This window comes from Drosophila teissieri, chromosome 3L, assembly GCF_016746235.2.
Source record: "Drosophila teissieri strain GT53w chromosome 3L, Prin_Dtei_1.1, whole genome shotgun sequence".
Classification (NCBI taxonomy): Eukaryota; Metazoa; Arthropoda; class Insecta; order Diptera; family Drosophilidae; genus Drosophila; species Drosophila teissieri.
The window spans coordinates 2007292-2024649 of record NC_053031.1 but is presented as its reverse complement, the minus strand read 5'-3'; the positions used below and the strand labels follow the sequence as shown (position 1 = coordinate 2024649).

The 17358-nt window shown below is 40.5% G+C and overlaps 2 protein-coding genes across 2 annotated transcripts; both read left to right on the top strand.

Moving 5' to 3' along the window:
• The first annotated feature begins 383 nt into the window (after positions 1-383).
• LOC122618112 lies at positions 384-1705 on the top strand. Its single transcript, XM_043794253.1, has 2 exons — positions 384-1370; positions 1430-1705. Exons 1-2 carry the CDS (start codon positions 384-386, stop codon positions 1703-1705), a joined length of 1263 nt encoding a protein of 420 aa, XP_043650188.1.
• Positions 1706-1817: 112 nt separating this feature from the next.
• On the top strand, positions 1818-3222 carry LOC122618122. Its single transcript, XM_043794263.1, has 2 exons — positions 1818-2954; positions 3010-3222. The coding sequence occupies exons 1-2, from the start codon at positions 1818-1820 to the stop codon at positions 3220-3222; spliced, it is 1350 nt and encodes a 449-aa protein (XP_043650198.1).
• Positions 3223-17358: the final 14136 nt, after the last annotated feature.

Sequence of the window (17358 nt, the reverse complement as noted above, 5' to 3'; positions counted from 1 at the left end):
AACAATGGAAAATAATTGATAGTGGCTGATGCTCTTCGTATTTATGAACAAAACCTGGTATAAATATATTAAAAAGTTTTTCGCAAAGGTAATGAATTTGAAAACCAGTTGCGCACTCAAAAGTATTAACTCTTTCATTTGGTATGCACTTTTTAAACGAGTTTTTGGACCATTGCATTCTTAAAACCTATATCCTGATTAATGTAGTTAGTTAATTGAATGAATAACCATGAACTTCAATAAATGCTATCAGATCGGCAATAATTATATAAACGATAATCTATTATTACACTCAATCCAATTCAGTTGAAATGTAATGAACTTTTCCACTGTTACCGATATAGTTTTGTGATAGTTCAGTAACGAAGTTTATTGCCACACAAATGGAGAAACACGCAACTGCCAGGGGATTTTGTCTGTGCCACTTGATGTGTGTGTGGTATCAGACTGGAAGGATCGGACTATATTTAGGTTTCTATAACGTGGGTTACTCGGAGCAGCTGAGGAAGTTTGTATGCGACGAGCAACTATACGTGCAAATAATGGCTGTCGTTAATTTGCTGGCCAGTTGGCTTTATCTCTGCTGCAGTCATCGCTGGATCTACGACCAGTTTGTGATCCTACTATATGTTCCGCTATATATTTACTTTTTAATCCTGAGAAGACACCTCGCGCAGCTGTTGAATGAATGTGCTGGTCTGCATAGGTCGATGCAAATGATAATGGGAGAGCGATTGTGTGCAAAGATTCCTCGAGAATGTATCTATACCCTGCTGCTAATCATAATGAGTATTCTACGACTTCTATGGCCGATAAGAATATATTCGGTTTACCAGAGTGCTTTTATATTCGGAGTGGCTTTTATTTATCACTTCGAGCTGCTGTTCTTTGGAAATTATCTGATCTGGCTAAGCTGTATCTTCAGATCGCTTAATGAGTTCCTCTTGCAAGACATGAGAAGTGATAGATTGCAGATGTTGAAGGGAGTGCTGAGACAGCAAACCAAAATTTGGCGCGTTCATCGAACCGTATCACGATACTTTGCTCTGCATATCATCAGCTTTATGCTTCAGCCGGGCATAAAAATTTGCATAATATTACAGAGTTCAGGTCAACAGATGAATGCTCAAATGATTTCCCTAATGTTACATTTACTTATGTTGACCCTATTTATCATAATTGCTTCGAACCTACAAAAGCAGCATCGCAAATTTCAAACAAGTTTTCTTGTCCTTAAAGATGATCCCAACTATTTTGTATTGAAATCCTGGCGCCTGCTGCACCATAGAACTTTGCCAACGGCTTTTGGAGTGACATTTTTGCGAAAGCGGGAAAAAGCTCAGTACAAACAGGATGTGGTTACTATGATGGTGAGTATCCAATACCGTTTTGTATAAATTGTTATACATATTTTATGAATATTTTTCAGTTCTCGAACAACTACCCCGTTGTGCAATTGACCAAACAGCCACTCTGTTTAACATTTGTTGGCTTTAAAACTATCAGGTTCGGCATTTCTCTTTCTATGCTGAGGAGTTGCCTGAAAACCCACATCCGTGAACTTTTGTTAATGCTTGTAATTCGTCCAGTTTTCAACAAAAACGTAACTTGGCAGGACTATGAGTCCGAGGACGATTTGAATGGAAATGTTACTCAAACAATTAGTCAAGTCTATCGCTTTTATTTCTATGATGAGTTCGAGTGAATAGTAAACAGCAAAATGAGCCACATTAACTTAATTATCAATTACCTAATGGTTGAGACGAGTCATTATGGTATGAATGACACTTTGTGGGAACTTTTAGTTGTTTTTCAAGATGGCTCGACTTCGCTTCATCCTTATCATCGCCAAAGTTCTGCGGTTCCCTTTGCATTTTTTTGGTCTACTACAGCTGAGGTTTAGTAAACCTCAACAAGTATATCAACACAGGCCAAACTTTTGCAGGTTTTTACCTGTCGTTCTTATTACTCTGATATTACTCTTACATAAGCTACTAAGCTATGAATTGGAAAAGGAGAGCAAGCTGGTTAACTTACTACAAATCGAAAAGAGACCTCTGAGGAGCGAAATAGAATTATGGAGCGAAAACTTTACCAGCATTTGTATCTTCCTGACTCTAGTCTGTTCTTTGGCCAACAAGAATGAACTATATAACTTGATAAATGAAGCGCAGTCGACCTATAAGCAGTTAAAATCACTGATAGGAAAGCATCTAGTCCTGGAATGTTCCTGTGTCGTCCTCATACATGGCATACTTTTGCTACTTTTACTTGCTGTGGTGCTAGTTAACATTATATTTTTGAACTGGCCAAAAACGTCTGGCGAACCCAATACCGTCACGTTTACCGAGCTGTATCAGGTTTCCGATTACATAATGGGTATTCCCAGATTATTGTTTTTACTAATTATGGCGCTGCGTATTCTGTATCATCTGATTAACGCTGGGTGGCTTCAATGTCTAAGAATGCTACGATTGCAAAGGAGTCTTAAGTTGTTTCAGTTTCAGCTTCGTAATATTTACTCAAAACAAAAAGGCGCCAATATCTTGGCTGGTCACTATTTTAAAATGTCCTACATGTGCTTCCTTTGCATGATGGCCTTCCGAATAGCTGAATTTCTGCAGTTCCTTAACTATGATTCCAATGAGCTTGTCCAGAAACAGAAGAGCCAGGAAGATCTGGAGGATGAAGCCTTCTGGGAGGGCCAGGAAAACTCAAGGCAGACGAATCTCAAGGAGTCGCTGATGAAACCTTTGCTGATATTATCCTGGCATTTTGCACTGTGGATGCTGCTACTTGCTGCAGCTTACACTCAACAGAGGGAATATTCCAACTTAATGGACAAAAGCTGGAATTTCAAATCAGATGAACACGGTTGCGAAATTAAGGAATTTGTGAACGCAAACTATTGGACGGGGCATGCTTTTAAGCAATTGGATATTCTGGATATACTGGTTTGTACATAATATAAACCAAGTTGCATGTGCTTATAAATATTTGTATCTACAGTTTCTGTCAGGAATCTCAATATGTGACCGTCAACCTATTTCCATTTGTTTTATATCAAACAAGTTACGAAAAAGTAACTTCGCCTATCTTAGTTTGAACACTATAGTCAGACACTTAAAGCTACTTTTAAATCTTGTAGTTACGGCAGGCATCGTCTACGTTGTGCAGCAAGTGGAACTCAGACATCTACAGCAATACCTCGAACAGGTGTAATAATAAAGTTAACTTACGCAACTCATCATGGCAATTAAATAATAATCAAATTAGTATATAAATAATTTATGCCACAAAAGAACCCCAGATGCTTTGTGTCCACTTTCCACCTTTCCCTCAATTACTTAATGAATACAAAGCAGAAAGTCGGGTGGCCAACCTTTCTGCCATTTTAATGACCTGACCTCGGGCCTCTTTAAATATCACAGACATAAAAAGGCAACCCTCAAAACTTTTGCCATTATGAACATAAAATGAAAAGCAACAAATGGCAGCCGTATTGTTGGTATTCCATTGGCCTTGGCCCATCGTATCTTAAGGATACGGCACCTTTTTGTTGGCGCCAAAAAGGTGTAATTTATGCGCCAAACTGTATTGAATTTATTCGCAGTCCAGATTTACTCCCGAGCACAACATATCGATACAGTGAAGAAAATCAAATTAAATTCAATAAATTAACATAAATCTGGAAAAATTCCATGGCACTCCGTTGCCCACTTTACTTGGTATGCAAATGGCGAATGCAAGGGAGGCATGGGCTCCCTTTCTCTTCCCTTTTTTGTATTTCGTGGCTCCGAGTCGTGGAGTCACTTCGATCGATTCCAATAAACTTCTTGCCACATGATGCGAGCTACTGGCAACATATGCGCCACCGATGCAGCCGCCGGCAGCCAGGCACTGAAATTCAATCAAGGCAAGAATTCGAAAAGCCAAAAGGGAAATGAGTCGATCGGATTAAGGCACGTTTTGGTTTCACTGCACAGGAAATCATTTTTGCTATTTCGAAAAAAAGAATGTTTCTTAAAAAACAAACTATTTAAATATATGTAGTGTATGTAGGTTACAAATTAGTAACAATAAAACTGATATACCTTTTAATAAAAGCAAGAATAACTAATCCCACAAGTATCTAACTTGTAAACATTAAACTTTTATAACTACTAGATAACCAATTTTTGCAGACATCATGTGCAAAGTACCGCATCGCCATGAATGGCAAAAGTCGACCAGATTTAATCAAAATTTTTTGATCAGCAAACCACTTAGTTCGGCGGATGTTCGAGCACTTAAAGGGTGCACCTTGAAATGGCGCTTGGCACCGCTGACCCGCTGCCATTTCGAATCGGCGCCGCCATTTCGTCGGCCATTCTCGTCGCGCAATGTGTGCAGGCGCCACGTCTATGTGTCTGCAATTTCTTTTGGCAGTTTTGAAAGTCTGCCAAAATGGACAATGCCAGAAAGGCGGAAAACTTCAGAGGGCCGAAGCGAAATGTGTACAATATTCGCTTAGCTGCAGTTTGGGAATTCGTATATTCCAATCTAGTAATTTAGTGACACGTGTGTGTTTGGCAACCGCGGAAAATATTGATTATGTGCGCTTTTGGGGCGGGACACGGATGATTGTCTGCGGTGACAGCTGTCAGCTGAGCGTTTCAGCCGCCTTGACTTCTGACGTGCATAATTAATGCACATCGGGTGGGGACACAAAAGTCAAAGAGTCGCCCTGGGATGGATAGATGGTTGGATGGATGAATGGATGGTTGGATGGATGGATGAATGGCTGGCTGGCTGGCTGGCGAAGTGTGGCTAATGAAATTTTAATTAGTGCAAGACAAGCGATAAAAAGACGTAAGAACGAAATTACCATAAATGGCAGAGCCTGAGGAAAATCAATGATAAACAGGCCACACACATATGGGCAGAGTTCCGGGGCAATTACATGCATCAAAGATTCATATCTCCTAAATGCCGCACGGCGCCGTCGTCTTTCCTTTTTCATAATGCCATCATAATGACTTTATCTCTCAAGCAGGCAATAAATCTTGTGGGCCCCCAAAGGAGAGCCCTAGATAAAATCCAAAGTAGGAGGCCTCTGAGGTTGCCATAGTCGTATAATGAAATATTACGCATACGCACAGTAGAGCACTCATCTAACCCACTTTCTTTGGCCCACTTTGCTCCGAGCACGCCGCCCATCATAAAAGTTAATTAATACGGCTTGGTTAGCTGCTAAATACAGTGCAAAATATTCCCTGACCCAGACCCGCTCACGTCATTTATCATCCTGCCTAGCCAGTGGCACATGGGGCGGATACGTAATATGCGCTGACAGTCATTTGACCACTGATTTTAAGCCTGCAGCACGCACCTCATCCTCCGTCCGCTGGCAAGCCGGGGTGTTTTGGTATCAGCCATCAGCTATCAGCGAATGGGAAATCATTGGAAATTGCACAAAACAAATTTGCATGTAAATTCCAATGGGCACATTGTCGACTCGACGAGATTAAAATGTGGAATGTGAATAGAGTCACAGATTACCTACGTTGAAGCTGGTTATAAACTCAGATTATTTTCCCAGTACACAGAAAAGTTTACCTTATGATCCAAGTCAAATGCATTGTTTTTTGTACTTATTCTTTTTAGGCACACCGCTTATTTTGTCGATTGCTCCGATATTCCCGTGATTACCCCTCATTCGGGTGACTAAAAAATATGCAAACGAAGTGAAGTATCTATGTAAATGTTTGTTGGTCTAGAGCCTGGCGCGGATTTTACCTGCCATTTGGCATTGTGCGGAGTCCTTCCAGTTGCCCAATTTGCATCTGCCCCTCACTTTTTCGCCATACATACGATATATATTTGAATCTCCCGGCTGGCAAGAAAATGTGTTTCGTTTTTAAACAAATCCAAATGAAATCTGCGCAAAACAACAAAGTTGTTCGCTGAAAAAGTTTTCATCTGGCGCAAAAAAAAAGGGACTTTTGGGCTAAAGAAAGAAAAACTTTGCTCTAGCTGTGCATTTTGTTTTCTGATAAATTTATCCAGATATTGAAATCTATTTGTAATATTTCTTTTCTGCCTTTTTTTGCTTTGATATAGAGAGGAATGCCTGATGAAATTCTGTGCTGTATACACTTTTGATTGAATTTTCAGCTTGCCATTTTGCCTTTTCCATTTCTGTGCCGTCAGCCGGAGGCAAATTAGAGATTGAGAGAGGGCGAAATAGGTTTTGTAAGCATTTTCCGAGCAACAATCTTCAATTACAGCCGGTAAATTGCTTGGGGCGAAGTTGCGGGAGGGGTGCGATGTCGAGATTTAATCACAATTAACGTCATTCGAGCAATCGGATAAAACCACAAAAGCCAATTAGTTGGCAACAAACTTGGTGATGTATCACAAAGAGGGAAAATGAAAAGTATTTAATATCGCGATAATTGTATCATAATGGCAAACAAGTGCATAAACAAAGATAAGGCTAAACTCATAAATAAAGCTGAAATCGTGCATGAAATCCCGCCGACAATGTGCAGCACAAAAAGTGCAGCTGTCAATTGAATTTATTATATAATTAAGTGCAATTTGTGTGCCGCTAATTGCGACTGTTTTTTGGCCTTCATTCGCTGCTAATTATTTAATGCCAAGTAAAAAAGCAATGAAAATTCGTGGATCGTGCCCATATAAGTGTGCTATAAAATCGGCAATTCACAGACCTGATTTAACCCTCATTAAAGTGGAAAACTCGCGCAAGTCAATTAAAAGTTAAGCCAACGATAGATTATTTCTGTGATTAAGCTTAATAGTTTCCAATTTTACACAGCTCACATGGAGCTTTCCAACTGCAAGCAATAGTTTTCGATTCTGATGGGCATTGACACCTTTTTATAATATTTAACCGCAGGCTTACAATTATTTTTTATAAAACATTCCAATCATTTAACCATGTTTTCGGTAAATATCTGACACATGCGAATAACAAACAATGCACTTGTTTGACCCTTTCATGCCATTTGAAGCTTTTCTGTGATGCTTTATGTATTCATATCCTCGACCGCAACAATAGGTTTAATCCATGCACAATCAGTTTGTTAAACAGATATTACATTCAATATTCCCATTGAGTGTAAAACACTTTTAACACAATTCCCCATTTAGTTGCAACTCTTAGGTGCCGCAGATTTTTAATTAATCAATGACAAATTGTGCACGCAAATTGTGCGACCGCACTGTGTGCTCAATGGCTGATTAATTAAACAACAATAAATGCAGACGGCCTGCGCCGGCCTCACAGATTTTTATATTAATTATCAAAATGTTTGCCATTAATGTTATGTGCAAATTTGTATCGCTCTTTTGCGCGCTGGCTATTTGCAGGCTCATTAAAAGTGAACAATGCCTGGCTGCACTTTCCACCACTCTCTGTTTTTCCTACTTATTAAATGTCATTTTCATTAAAAAGCAGCACGGGGCGAAATTAAATTGTTTACTTTGAAAGTTGCTTCTTGATTTTGAAAAAAAAAAAACTTACAGCGCTTGGGCTCTTTTTATGACATTTATTAAGCTGTCCTGGAGACAGGCAGCCCAGCTTGTTATGAAATGCAAGTACGCAGTACAAAAAGCGCTGCACACTTCCTGAATTATGAGTAGAACTGACGCAAGGACTTGCAGGACGTGGAGGATCCCGGGGAGAAAGGAAAGGAACTGCACAAGACGCTGCGAAAAGTCAGACTTTGAACATGCAGCGCTGATTCTGAATGCAGTGAGCTCCAGTTTTCCGCTTTGCCTTTGAAGCTTCTACACGTAAATGAAAGCACTTTCAGCTGGATGTTCAATACTGGTGCATCACAATCCTCAATAACTAACAGGGTAAGGATTTAAACCAAACAAATGAACGCTGTTTTAAACATATTATTATAATTAACATAGTATTTTAAATCCTCTTTAAAGTTTTAGCATTTTATCTCCTACTAAAAATTGTACATATGTTGCATTTTTCGCACTGTAATGCGACTGCACTTGTGCGGCATGCGGAAATGTTGCTGGTCTCCATCGCATTGCGGCAAATGTTTATTTCATGTTTCTCAAGTCCAAGCACGTTGTTTGTTGTGCGGGAGTCCGGAAAGTTCGGGGGTTTCCCCGCCCGCGATGCCGCAACTCAGTCATTTCGCACAGACACTGGACTCGAGTGTCCCGCTTAATCTTATTTATTTATGACTGCCCTCACCCCACCGCGGCTACCTGGCAACCCTGTTGTGCTCATGCTTACACAAGTACTTACAGCGCTTTTCAGAGCTGCCGTGGCTCTGTTTACACATGAAATGCAACGCTCATCGAATGCTACTTTAAGGCTTTATTGCCCCTGGATGCCCCATCCCCCGGCCATCGAGCGTAATTGAGGGCAGTCGATTGTTAAATGCACTTACCCTCTATTTATCTAAGCAGCGAAGCGGATCAAGGTGTTAGACCCTCGTCATTGAAGTGAAAAGTTCAAGGACTCCACTTTACTTCGAGCTGCAGTGCTTAATAAAAAAATAGTTTAAATGGCTAGCGAGTAAAACGGGCTCTTTAAATTCCATAATTTAAAGAATTGCAATGAAAATATTTATCATTCCCCTAAATAAATAAATGTTTTGTTTTGTTTACATTTTAATGATTTGTGTTCAGTCTTAAGAAAAGCATTTTCAAGTTATAGCCGACTTTATTCTGCTATTTATCATAATAGTTATTTGCACTGAGGAACTCGAATTCATTTTATCTATCGTAGTTGGTGTGGCCATTTACCTCCCCACTATCGTATAGATTTCCTGATAGCCAAAATAAATTGGCGTTACAGTTGAGTAAACTTTTGGCCAGCATTTGCCATGTGCACTCGAGAGTATTTGCATACGTATTGGTGGCGGGTTCACCGTTTTGAGAGGGTTAAAGTTTTCGGGGGAGGTCGGTCGGTCTGTCGACAGTTTTAAAACTTCCCAGGCAATCAAAGTGTTAACAGCTGGGCTATAAAACTTTGGCCAAAAGAAACTTTTGCACTGCATGGAAATGTTCGAGTATGGGTATGCAGTAGATATCCATGATAGCTATGTGTGTCTGCGAGTGTCTATGTGTGATTAGGGGTCCGTGGTGCAGGCACATAGATGACCCACTTTGGACATCCACTCAGAGCTGCCCTAATGAGCTCGGCATCTGGCAAATTGCTGCATGGCATTAACACCTTAGAGGCCAATAGCGGCAGCTGTATCAATGTCATTACGACATCGGGGGATCATCGTCTTTCACCTGTTGAGTGGATGCAATGGCATGTCTGTGGGTCTGGAGTCAAGAATGCAAATCGGGGTCACGAAACCCTATCAATGATAGCTTTAAGATCCTAGCACTTATGAGTATTGTGCTGACTAAGGTGTTTTAGGCAGTTTGCTAACATAAAACTCAAGTCTGAGCGCTTAAATGGGTAACATTAAATGGACTATCCATTTGTATATTGAGAATAGCCCATTTGTCTCTAGCTAAATCCCAATTGACTCCCGTGGTCATAGTATTCAATCTGCTTAAGTCTAGGCATTAATTTTTCGCAAACCAGGGCGAGGACACACCCATGCACAAGTCAAACAAAAAGCGACTTGTTAAGCTGATTCCTACGTGTTTAAGTTTTGTCTTTCGTTTGTGTTTACATGTGTTTGCGCAGAGATAGAGGGAAGCTGCCCCGCCCATAGGAACAATGACCCCGAAGAACATTTATTTGGTTAACCCAGCCAGGCCCACAAACCACCGCTCTTTTGAGACAGAAACCCAACGCAGATTTATTTTGGGCAGTCCGAAATGGGCGGCAGCCCGGGGCTAAATCATGTCTAGACAAAAGAGCACATATTTAGTGGCCAGAAAGGTGCCCGAAGGATTTCATCAGCTGCCGTATAATGACCGCCAATTAGCGTTGTTAACGCAATGCGTTGACCAGCTTTAATTCAATTTAACGGACACCCATGTAAGGTTACGCAATTCACAAGTTACACACACAAAAAAGGCAGATATTTATTTTGTCCAACCGACAGCTGTCCAAACTATCAGTCGCCAGGGGATTATTTCTATATATTTTTCCAGCAATTATCGCACAATTTGCATTCCCAATTGGGTTACACATTTCAAACAAAACCCGAGCAAGATTTTATCGAATTCCAAGTGAACAGCAAAAGTGAAATATGACTCGACAGAGATTTTTCTTATGGTCAATAAATTCGAACAAAAACTAATAAATATTCGGGCAAATCGAATAAATAAAAGCAATTTTAGTTGCAAATAATTCTGCCTTCTATAATAATCCAGGCCCATAACGAATGTGCCACATTCAATCAAGAAATTGATATTTATCAGGCAGAATTTCAGCTTTGAAAAGCATGTGTTTTGGCCAGGCGATGGAACACTGGCCACTTGGCTAACACATTTACTCTTGAGTTAACTCAACTTTTTGGCGAGGCAAGCGAGCGACGAAAGCTAAATGTAAACTTCATTAAAACTTGCACAAAGTGAAGACAAGGAAAATCAAGGAGTGAAAAGCGGCCAAGAGACACAAAATTATTAATGAAAGGCTGCTCGCAATTAAGCTCGTTACGACTCTTAACTGCTGCTCATTAAAAGCACTCGTAATTAGCAGACGTCGCTCATAAATAAACTCGGCACATAAATTAAATGCAACGTGCCCAAAAATCACACACTCAACTTGGTGACAACATATTTCGGAAATTTCGTGGCTTAAATAAATATGCGGAAAATCGTTATTCGCTATTCGATATTAAAAAAGTTCATGGCGCACAAGGTCGTCCGTTTCACTTTGCTGATCTAGCAAGCAAATAAAGGAAATAGGAAAATGGCCACCAAGAAATAGGGAAAAACCACGCGATGGGCCATCAGCATGTGTGAGTACATTTATTAAACAAGTTTCAGGGTCAACGACAGCTGGAGTGCTCCGAAATCAGCATGGAAATGGGCGAAGGATGTTCCGTATGCTAATTCCCCATTGTTTTTGCGGGCGGAATGATGAAATCCAGGAAACAGCCAGCGGATGTGCACATTTTGGGCTATTTATCAAGTTCAGGGTCACAAATCCTTCGACGGGTGGGGAAAACTTATAAAACACATACAAAATTACCGAGAGTGCGTGCAGAGAAAAAAATGGTTCTTAAAGATGTTTCTATAAGACATAGTTTGCTCTAAAGCATCTTTTAATATATTATATACTAATTATAAATTATAAAGTATATATATACATATATTCAATATACATATATTCAATTTGTCAACAAAAAGCTATTTAAATTAACAATAGTTGTCTTCAAGTGCGTACAATTGGCAAGCCACATTTTTCTTCATTGTCCATGGCCGAGTGATAAATGCCAGGAAGCAGCTGAAGGAAACGCAAATTTCACCGGCCTTTATCTGGCTTAGCCTGGTTGAAATAAATTCCCAGAACACACTGGCATCTGTTTGCCAATTTCACAGCATGTCCTTCGCCTACAACACTGTGTTAAGTGGCCCGGCCTAAAAGCATGCTAAACTTTTTGCGGAAATGACACTAGTTCCGTTGCGAAGCATGGAAAACGCGCTCAACCGGCCAAAGGCCGTGGAAAAGTCCAGTCCGGTCAGGGCTATAATCATAGACCATAGACCGTTGCAATAAAAGCCGAGGCCAACTAAAACACGGACAATAACCGAGAGAGCTTGAAACACGGACAAACAGTGAACTTCCTACTTCCTTTGCAGCTGGCAAATCGATCCGGATTTGTGCCGTGTCATTTGACTTCAATAACCGGCTGCATATTTAACAAACTTGCTGCACAAACGTGTGTAGCATAAATTCTTTTTTTTAATTAAAGCCTTTCAAAATGCAATTCGACGGGAGTCATGTGAAACAGTCAGCAAATAAATTACATTTAAATCGGCAAATACAAAGAGACACAGGCGCTTGCTGCAGATGGCGTTTCATTTGATTCATTTAAATATATAATGCCTCCTTTTGTTTTCCGAGCTGCACAGTTTAGAAAGACAAATGTCAAATGCAGATGGCCGAAAGGATAAAATTGCGTTAGAGCAAAGACAATGCATACGAATGTCTTGTTAAATTTGTCTGTTTATGGTGTGGATAGTTATGCAATCAATAAATAAAGGCGGCAAACTATTCGAAACGATTACGAACAATGGGATTTCTGAGAGATTAGAACGCATGCTAAGATCTTTTGATCATAAATATGTATTTTGCTTATAGCATTACCCAGAGTGACGGTAGCTTTTTCTCAATTTTTCCTACCATTGTCTGGAAGCTCCTGTTGACACACTCGCACAGCATTGTTTTCTACACCCCTTGACACAAAATCGCACACCCTGGCTTTTTTTTAGACTTTTCCAATTTGTTTCCGCTGCTGTTGTTTCCATTATGCTCGACATTTCAGCAATTCCGTTGACAAGAAAACAAAGAAAACGGATTTCATATTTTTGCTGCAATTAAATGCACATCAAAAGTATGTGAAAAGTGTCAAAATGAGTGCGTGTACAACATGGCGTATGACAGATACAGCTACGAGCTTCACACACAAATGTGGCTTTAACTTCATCTTGGCCCTAAAAAAACAGAAAGTCTACTTACTACAAGTACATATGTATATGCTGCCGAAACAGAATGCCCGAATCCCGACCGTGAGTGCGAATGCATGTATGTAGGTGTAATTAAAAAAGTTTTATAATTTTGCACAGCGACACACAGATTAAACAACAGACAGACACACACTTTACACCTGAGCTGAGCGTTTTATGCAAATTATAATTGTTGCAGAGTTACGACCACGTTTTAAATTATGTTTGCCTAACGTCGCGACAATAATCAACTGAAATGACAGCAGCTCAACCAACTTAACCAACTGTTAGAGATGGCAGCTAATTCTGAAAGGGATTCGAGCTTACATTAAAACTAACGAAAAAGCTAAGCTACAATAGTAAATTTGAATTATGAAGGCATGGAAAAAAGAAATAGGAAAATATCAATTTCAATTTTCTAACACTTCTCCAACAAAGTAGAACGCCACCTTAAATGCCCTTACAGACTAAAGTCAACGTGGAGTTATCCGAGCTGCAAATCCATTCCATCTAGGTGCGATCTTATTCCGTTGAAATGACACCAGCAGCGTCTTAATCCTTTTGCCAGGACATGGCAACCGAGTCCCGGGGACATTGCCCGGCCACGCGTTTTAATTAAATTCTTTTGTCGCATACAGGCGGCGGGCATGCAAAACTCCAACACTCGACCGGGGCAAAGGGAACGGGAAATGGGAAACGAGAAAAGCGAAAGAAGAGCTGCACAGTCAGTGGCAGCTGGCTGGGAAAGCGGAAAATTAATAAAAATGCAGAGGAAGCTCGCTCCGGCAAATGCCAAAATGGGTAGCCAATCATATGTGGGCGTGGCATCAGAATGTAATAAATGCGCCACTGCGCATTGTTAGATGAATCCTGTGACCCCTGTGGCATTGATTGCAATCCATTCAAGCCCAGACAATCTCTCACTGAATCCTAATCCTCAGCCCTCCGCTCGGCTGCTGTTCAATTTGCCATATTCTAATTGAGGGCGTCTGCAAATACAAACACTAGACCACAAGTCACACACATGGCTATTGACGTTCGAGGCCGCAGCATTTGATGATGTGGCGACAATATTTGATTGCTTAATATTGAATTAATTTACCATATTTTGCGGCCATGCGGCGACATGTGCGTGTTGAGGCTATCCCCAAACCAACACCGCACAAACACTCTGCCAAATGCAGTCATTCAAAATGCAATTACAATGGGTCGGGGACTGGGAAACAGGGCCAAAGATTTCCCTTTTGTATATCACACATATCCCTGCCACTCACCTCACTTTCCTTTCGTTCCACTTGATGGCTTTCTTATGCCAAGGGCAAGCAAAATTTTATGGGTAATAACAAGTGAGTCTCGAAACGCATTGACCTGTCCCAAAAGATGAGGAAGTGGGGCGGAAAGAGTCAAAAAATGAGCTAAAAGTTCGAAGAGCAGAGGAGCAAGTTTTCAATACCCTAAAATCGGGGGCTATTTTGGATTCAAGAAATGTTTTCATAGAACAACAAAGTATGTAACATCTCACTTAAAAAGGTTTTTCTTATTTTCAATGTACAATGGCGTAGTTTATTTAAATATGGATTTTTAAAACACCTGATGACATCACTTAAAAATGTGAATATATTATTTCCAATCCACTTAAGTTGGTAGGGTAAGTGCAATGTCCTCAAATCACCGAAAATAAGGCCAAAGAACGTTATACGAATTTTGTCTTCAACAACATTCAGCTTAAGAAGTGAAGCGTGCAACAAATTCCCGTGGACAATGGACATCTCTCGCATTAGGCACACAGAGCCAAATTGAAGTCAGTAAAATGGCATTAAAGAAGGGAGAAAGCGGGCTGAGTTGAGAGCAGGAGTCCCTACTTTCTCCAGGGGAACAACAATAATATCTTCGGACTGTGTACATATCTCTTTCTCGGGAAACTCCCGAGTCCGGACCCAAATTGTTTGACTATGAGTCCGATGTGAAGCGCTCGGTAAATATTTTAGGCAAGTGACTGGACAGAACGTGTGCCGTGTTGAAGCTGCAGCTTTTTGTGTTGGCTGTGCTGACTGGGAAAATAGCAGCACATAACTGCAAATGAAATTTCGTAGATTTTGCTTGAAAGTAAATGAAGAAAAATGTGCAAAAGCGAATTGCCGGGCGAGAAGTGTATGGAGAAAATTCCGAAACACTTTGGCTGGTAAGTAGAAAATATTTTCATTGTTGCTGACACCTCGATGAACGCGAAGGATGCAAGATGGAGCAGCACCAAGACGGAGCAACTTTTTAATTAAGAAATCTTGCGGAAATTGCTTAAATATTTCAACTGCACTTGCAACTGTTTGTGGCCTAATTGAGACGAGATGGAAGATGCAAACATCTTAAATGTCGGCCAACCCATTTGAGAACATTTATTTATGGCAATGAAGTGCAATTACACAATAATATGCCATCGTTTCAACTCAATTTGGCAGCCATTGAATGGGAAGAAAACGAGGAAAACTGTTGCCACTACGTATTTATGGGTATTTTATTGCGTTTTATGAGCCATACAGGGGGCAAAATCTATTAGGCAGATCGGTTCAGCGAGTAGATTGCAAATTATTGGGCCAAGCGAACTACGAGCTTAGATTAATAAGCGGGAATATTCAAAATATTCTCGTTTTCTTGCCTCTATCCTGCTCAATTGCTCCGTGTAAATATCATAAAGTGTCGCTGCGGGAATCGACGCCCCAAACACATTTGCATAGAGTTATGTTCACACGAACACGTCTTTCCTCAGAGAGTCACATTCGTGTTCAACATAATAGAGTTTTGGTTCCTGTCTATAAACAGGATGGAAGTATAATATAAAAAAGTGTCCGATACCAAGCTATTTAAACAGCAATCGCTATAAGGTTCCTTAAACACAAATATTTTAAACCACGTCTTTATAACTATTATTTTGCACACAGACGTACTTAAGCATATTTATCTGTGCGCCAGTGGGAAAGTTTCATTCTTGATGGTTGGCAGTAGTTTCCTGCGGCGCACTCAAGTCGTAAAGCGTCTTGAACAGTATTTATGTTGGTTATTAAATGGATTCAGCGCCAGAACGATTTCAATTGGATTTGTGCGCTCCGAATAAGTGAGTTTTATGCCATCGAACAAGTAGCCGCATAAATGCTAATGGTCTGGCTGATGGCCATTCGAGAACGGAACACCTTTTAAATGGTTATGAGCGCTTTTAGTTAAATTGTCCGCAGTTGCTGTAGGCCTAAAACACTAAAAACTTTTCCTCACTACAATAACTTTATATGCTCCGCAACACTTTGGCTAGCATTGAAGTTAGAACTTTTGAAAGCTTTCCCAATCCTGGGGAAAGGACAAGCCGGAAGACCTTCAACTTATTCAATTTGTCGTCGTTGGGAGAAAGGAGCTCGCAAATGTGGTCGCTCATAATTGAATTATTGTGGTTGAGCCGGGGTTTTATCATCGGTTCTGGGTTCCTAAAAGGTTTCCCAAGAAGTTCCTAGCCACCAAACCACTTATGATTATTGGGGTTGGAGTTCTTGATTACAGGAATTTAATAGTAGGAAAGTCTTACTTTCGCCTTTTGTGGGGATAACTGCGGATAAAATCGCTGATGTATTAAACACCATTGTTGTCTACCGTACAAGTTTGCTGTGAGTTTTTTAACAAGCCCCTCCATAACATTTTTACCGTTTCCCATTTATATTTGTTAACCTCTTTTTACACAGGATCCATTTGCCTACCGCTTTCGAACGTGGAATACACATTTCCCTGTTAATTTCTTATTTAAGCATTGTCAGCACATGCACAACAAACATTTTAATTGGCCCATAAAAAAATGGGTAAAATTGGTGTTTTCCCCGCTTCGAAAATCAACGAATTTCTGTTCCTATCAATCTCAATACAATTGCGATTAATTTGGCAAGCATTAAGGCCAATGTCGACTGGCTTGATTGATGTCGAATTACACAGTCGGCGGAAATATATTAATAACTTAAGCCGTCTGTCATTTACCTTGCGGAAATCACCGACACCGTCTCTGACTTGGGGGTATCTCTTCCGGCATTTCCTCGGCATTTTCCCGGCATTTCCCGCCCATCTCCAATGATGCGCAATAATTAAGAACGCTTTTGCACCACTGCTCATTTATATTTACACATTGTATTGGCACTTTTGACCCAACGTTTCTCGGACTCGGACTCGGGACTCGCAAAGTTTCCTTTTGTTTGCAGCGCTAATTAAGGCAGCCCCCAAAGGGTCCGAGCTTTTGCTCTTTTGTTTGGTTTTAGCCATCTCACAGAAATTTTCTCAACTGATTAGCCCCGGCTTGCATTGTCAATGAGCGGGGGACGATTGGGAGGGGCGCATTTTCCAAACAAACAAAAGGAAACTAACTCGACTCACCCCTCACACTTTAGTATTTACTTGACTGCCCTTCGCTCTGATGCTTGGCCATTTAATTAAGCGTAACCCGCAGTCAAAGTTGCAGTTAAAGTTGCCTTTTCAGCTCACTGCGGAATGCCCAAACCCATTCGATCGCCGGCGGACATACTTTGCAATGAGTTTCTTACCGCAGATGACCAGCAATTGTCCATCCGGGAATGGGGCAGTGAATTACGTCCCGTAGCACTTTATCCGCATTATTTTTCCAGTTTATCTTGTCTTTTTGTATAATTATGTGTGTTTAAGTAGTTCTATATAAAAACAACCAGGAAATGCACACTCAAAGTACTTAAACCTGCATTT

Coding starts and splice junctions, on each gene's coding strand:
- LOC122618122 (XM_043794263.1), top strand. CDS start 1,818: ATGGCTCGACTTCGCTTCATCCTTATCATCGCCAAAGTTCTGCGGTTC. Junction 2,955..3,009: donor TGGATATTCTGGATATACTG/GTTTGTACATAA, acceptor TTGTATCTACAG/TTTCTGTCAGGAATCTCAAT.
- LOC122618112 (XM_043794253.1), top strand. CDS start 384: ATGGAGAAACACGCAACTGCCAGGGGATTTTGTCTGTGCCACTTGATG. Junction 1,371..1,429: donor AGGATGTGGTTACTATGATG/GTGAGTATCCAA, acceptor AATATTTTTCAG/TTCTCGAACAACTACCCCGT.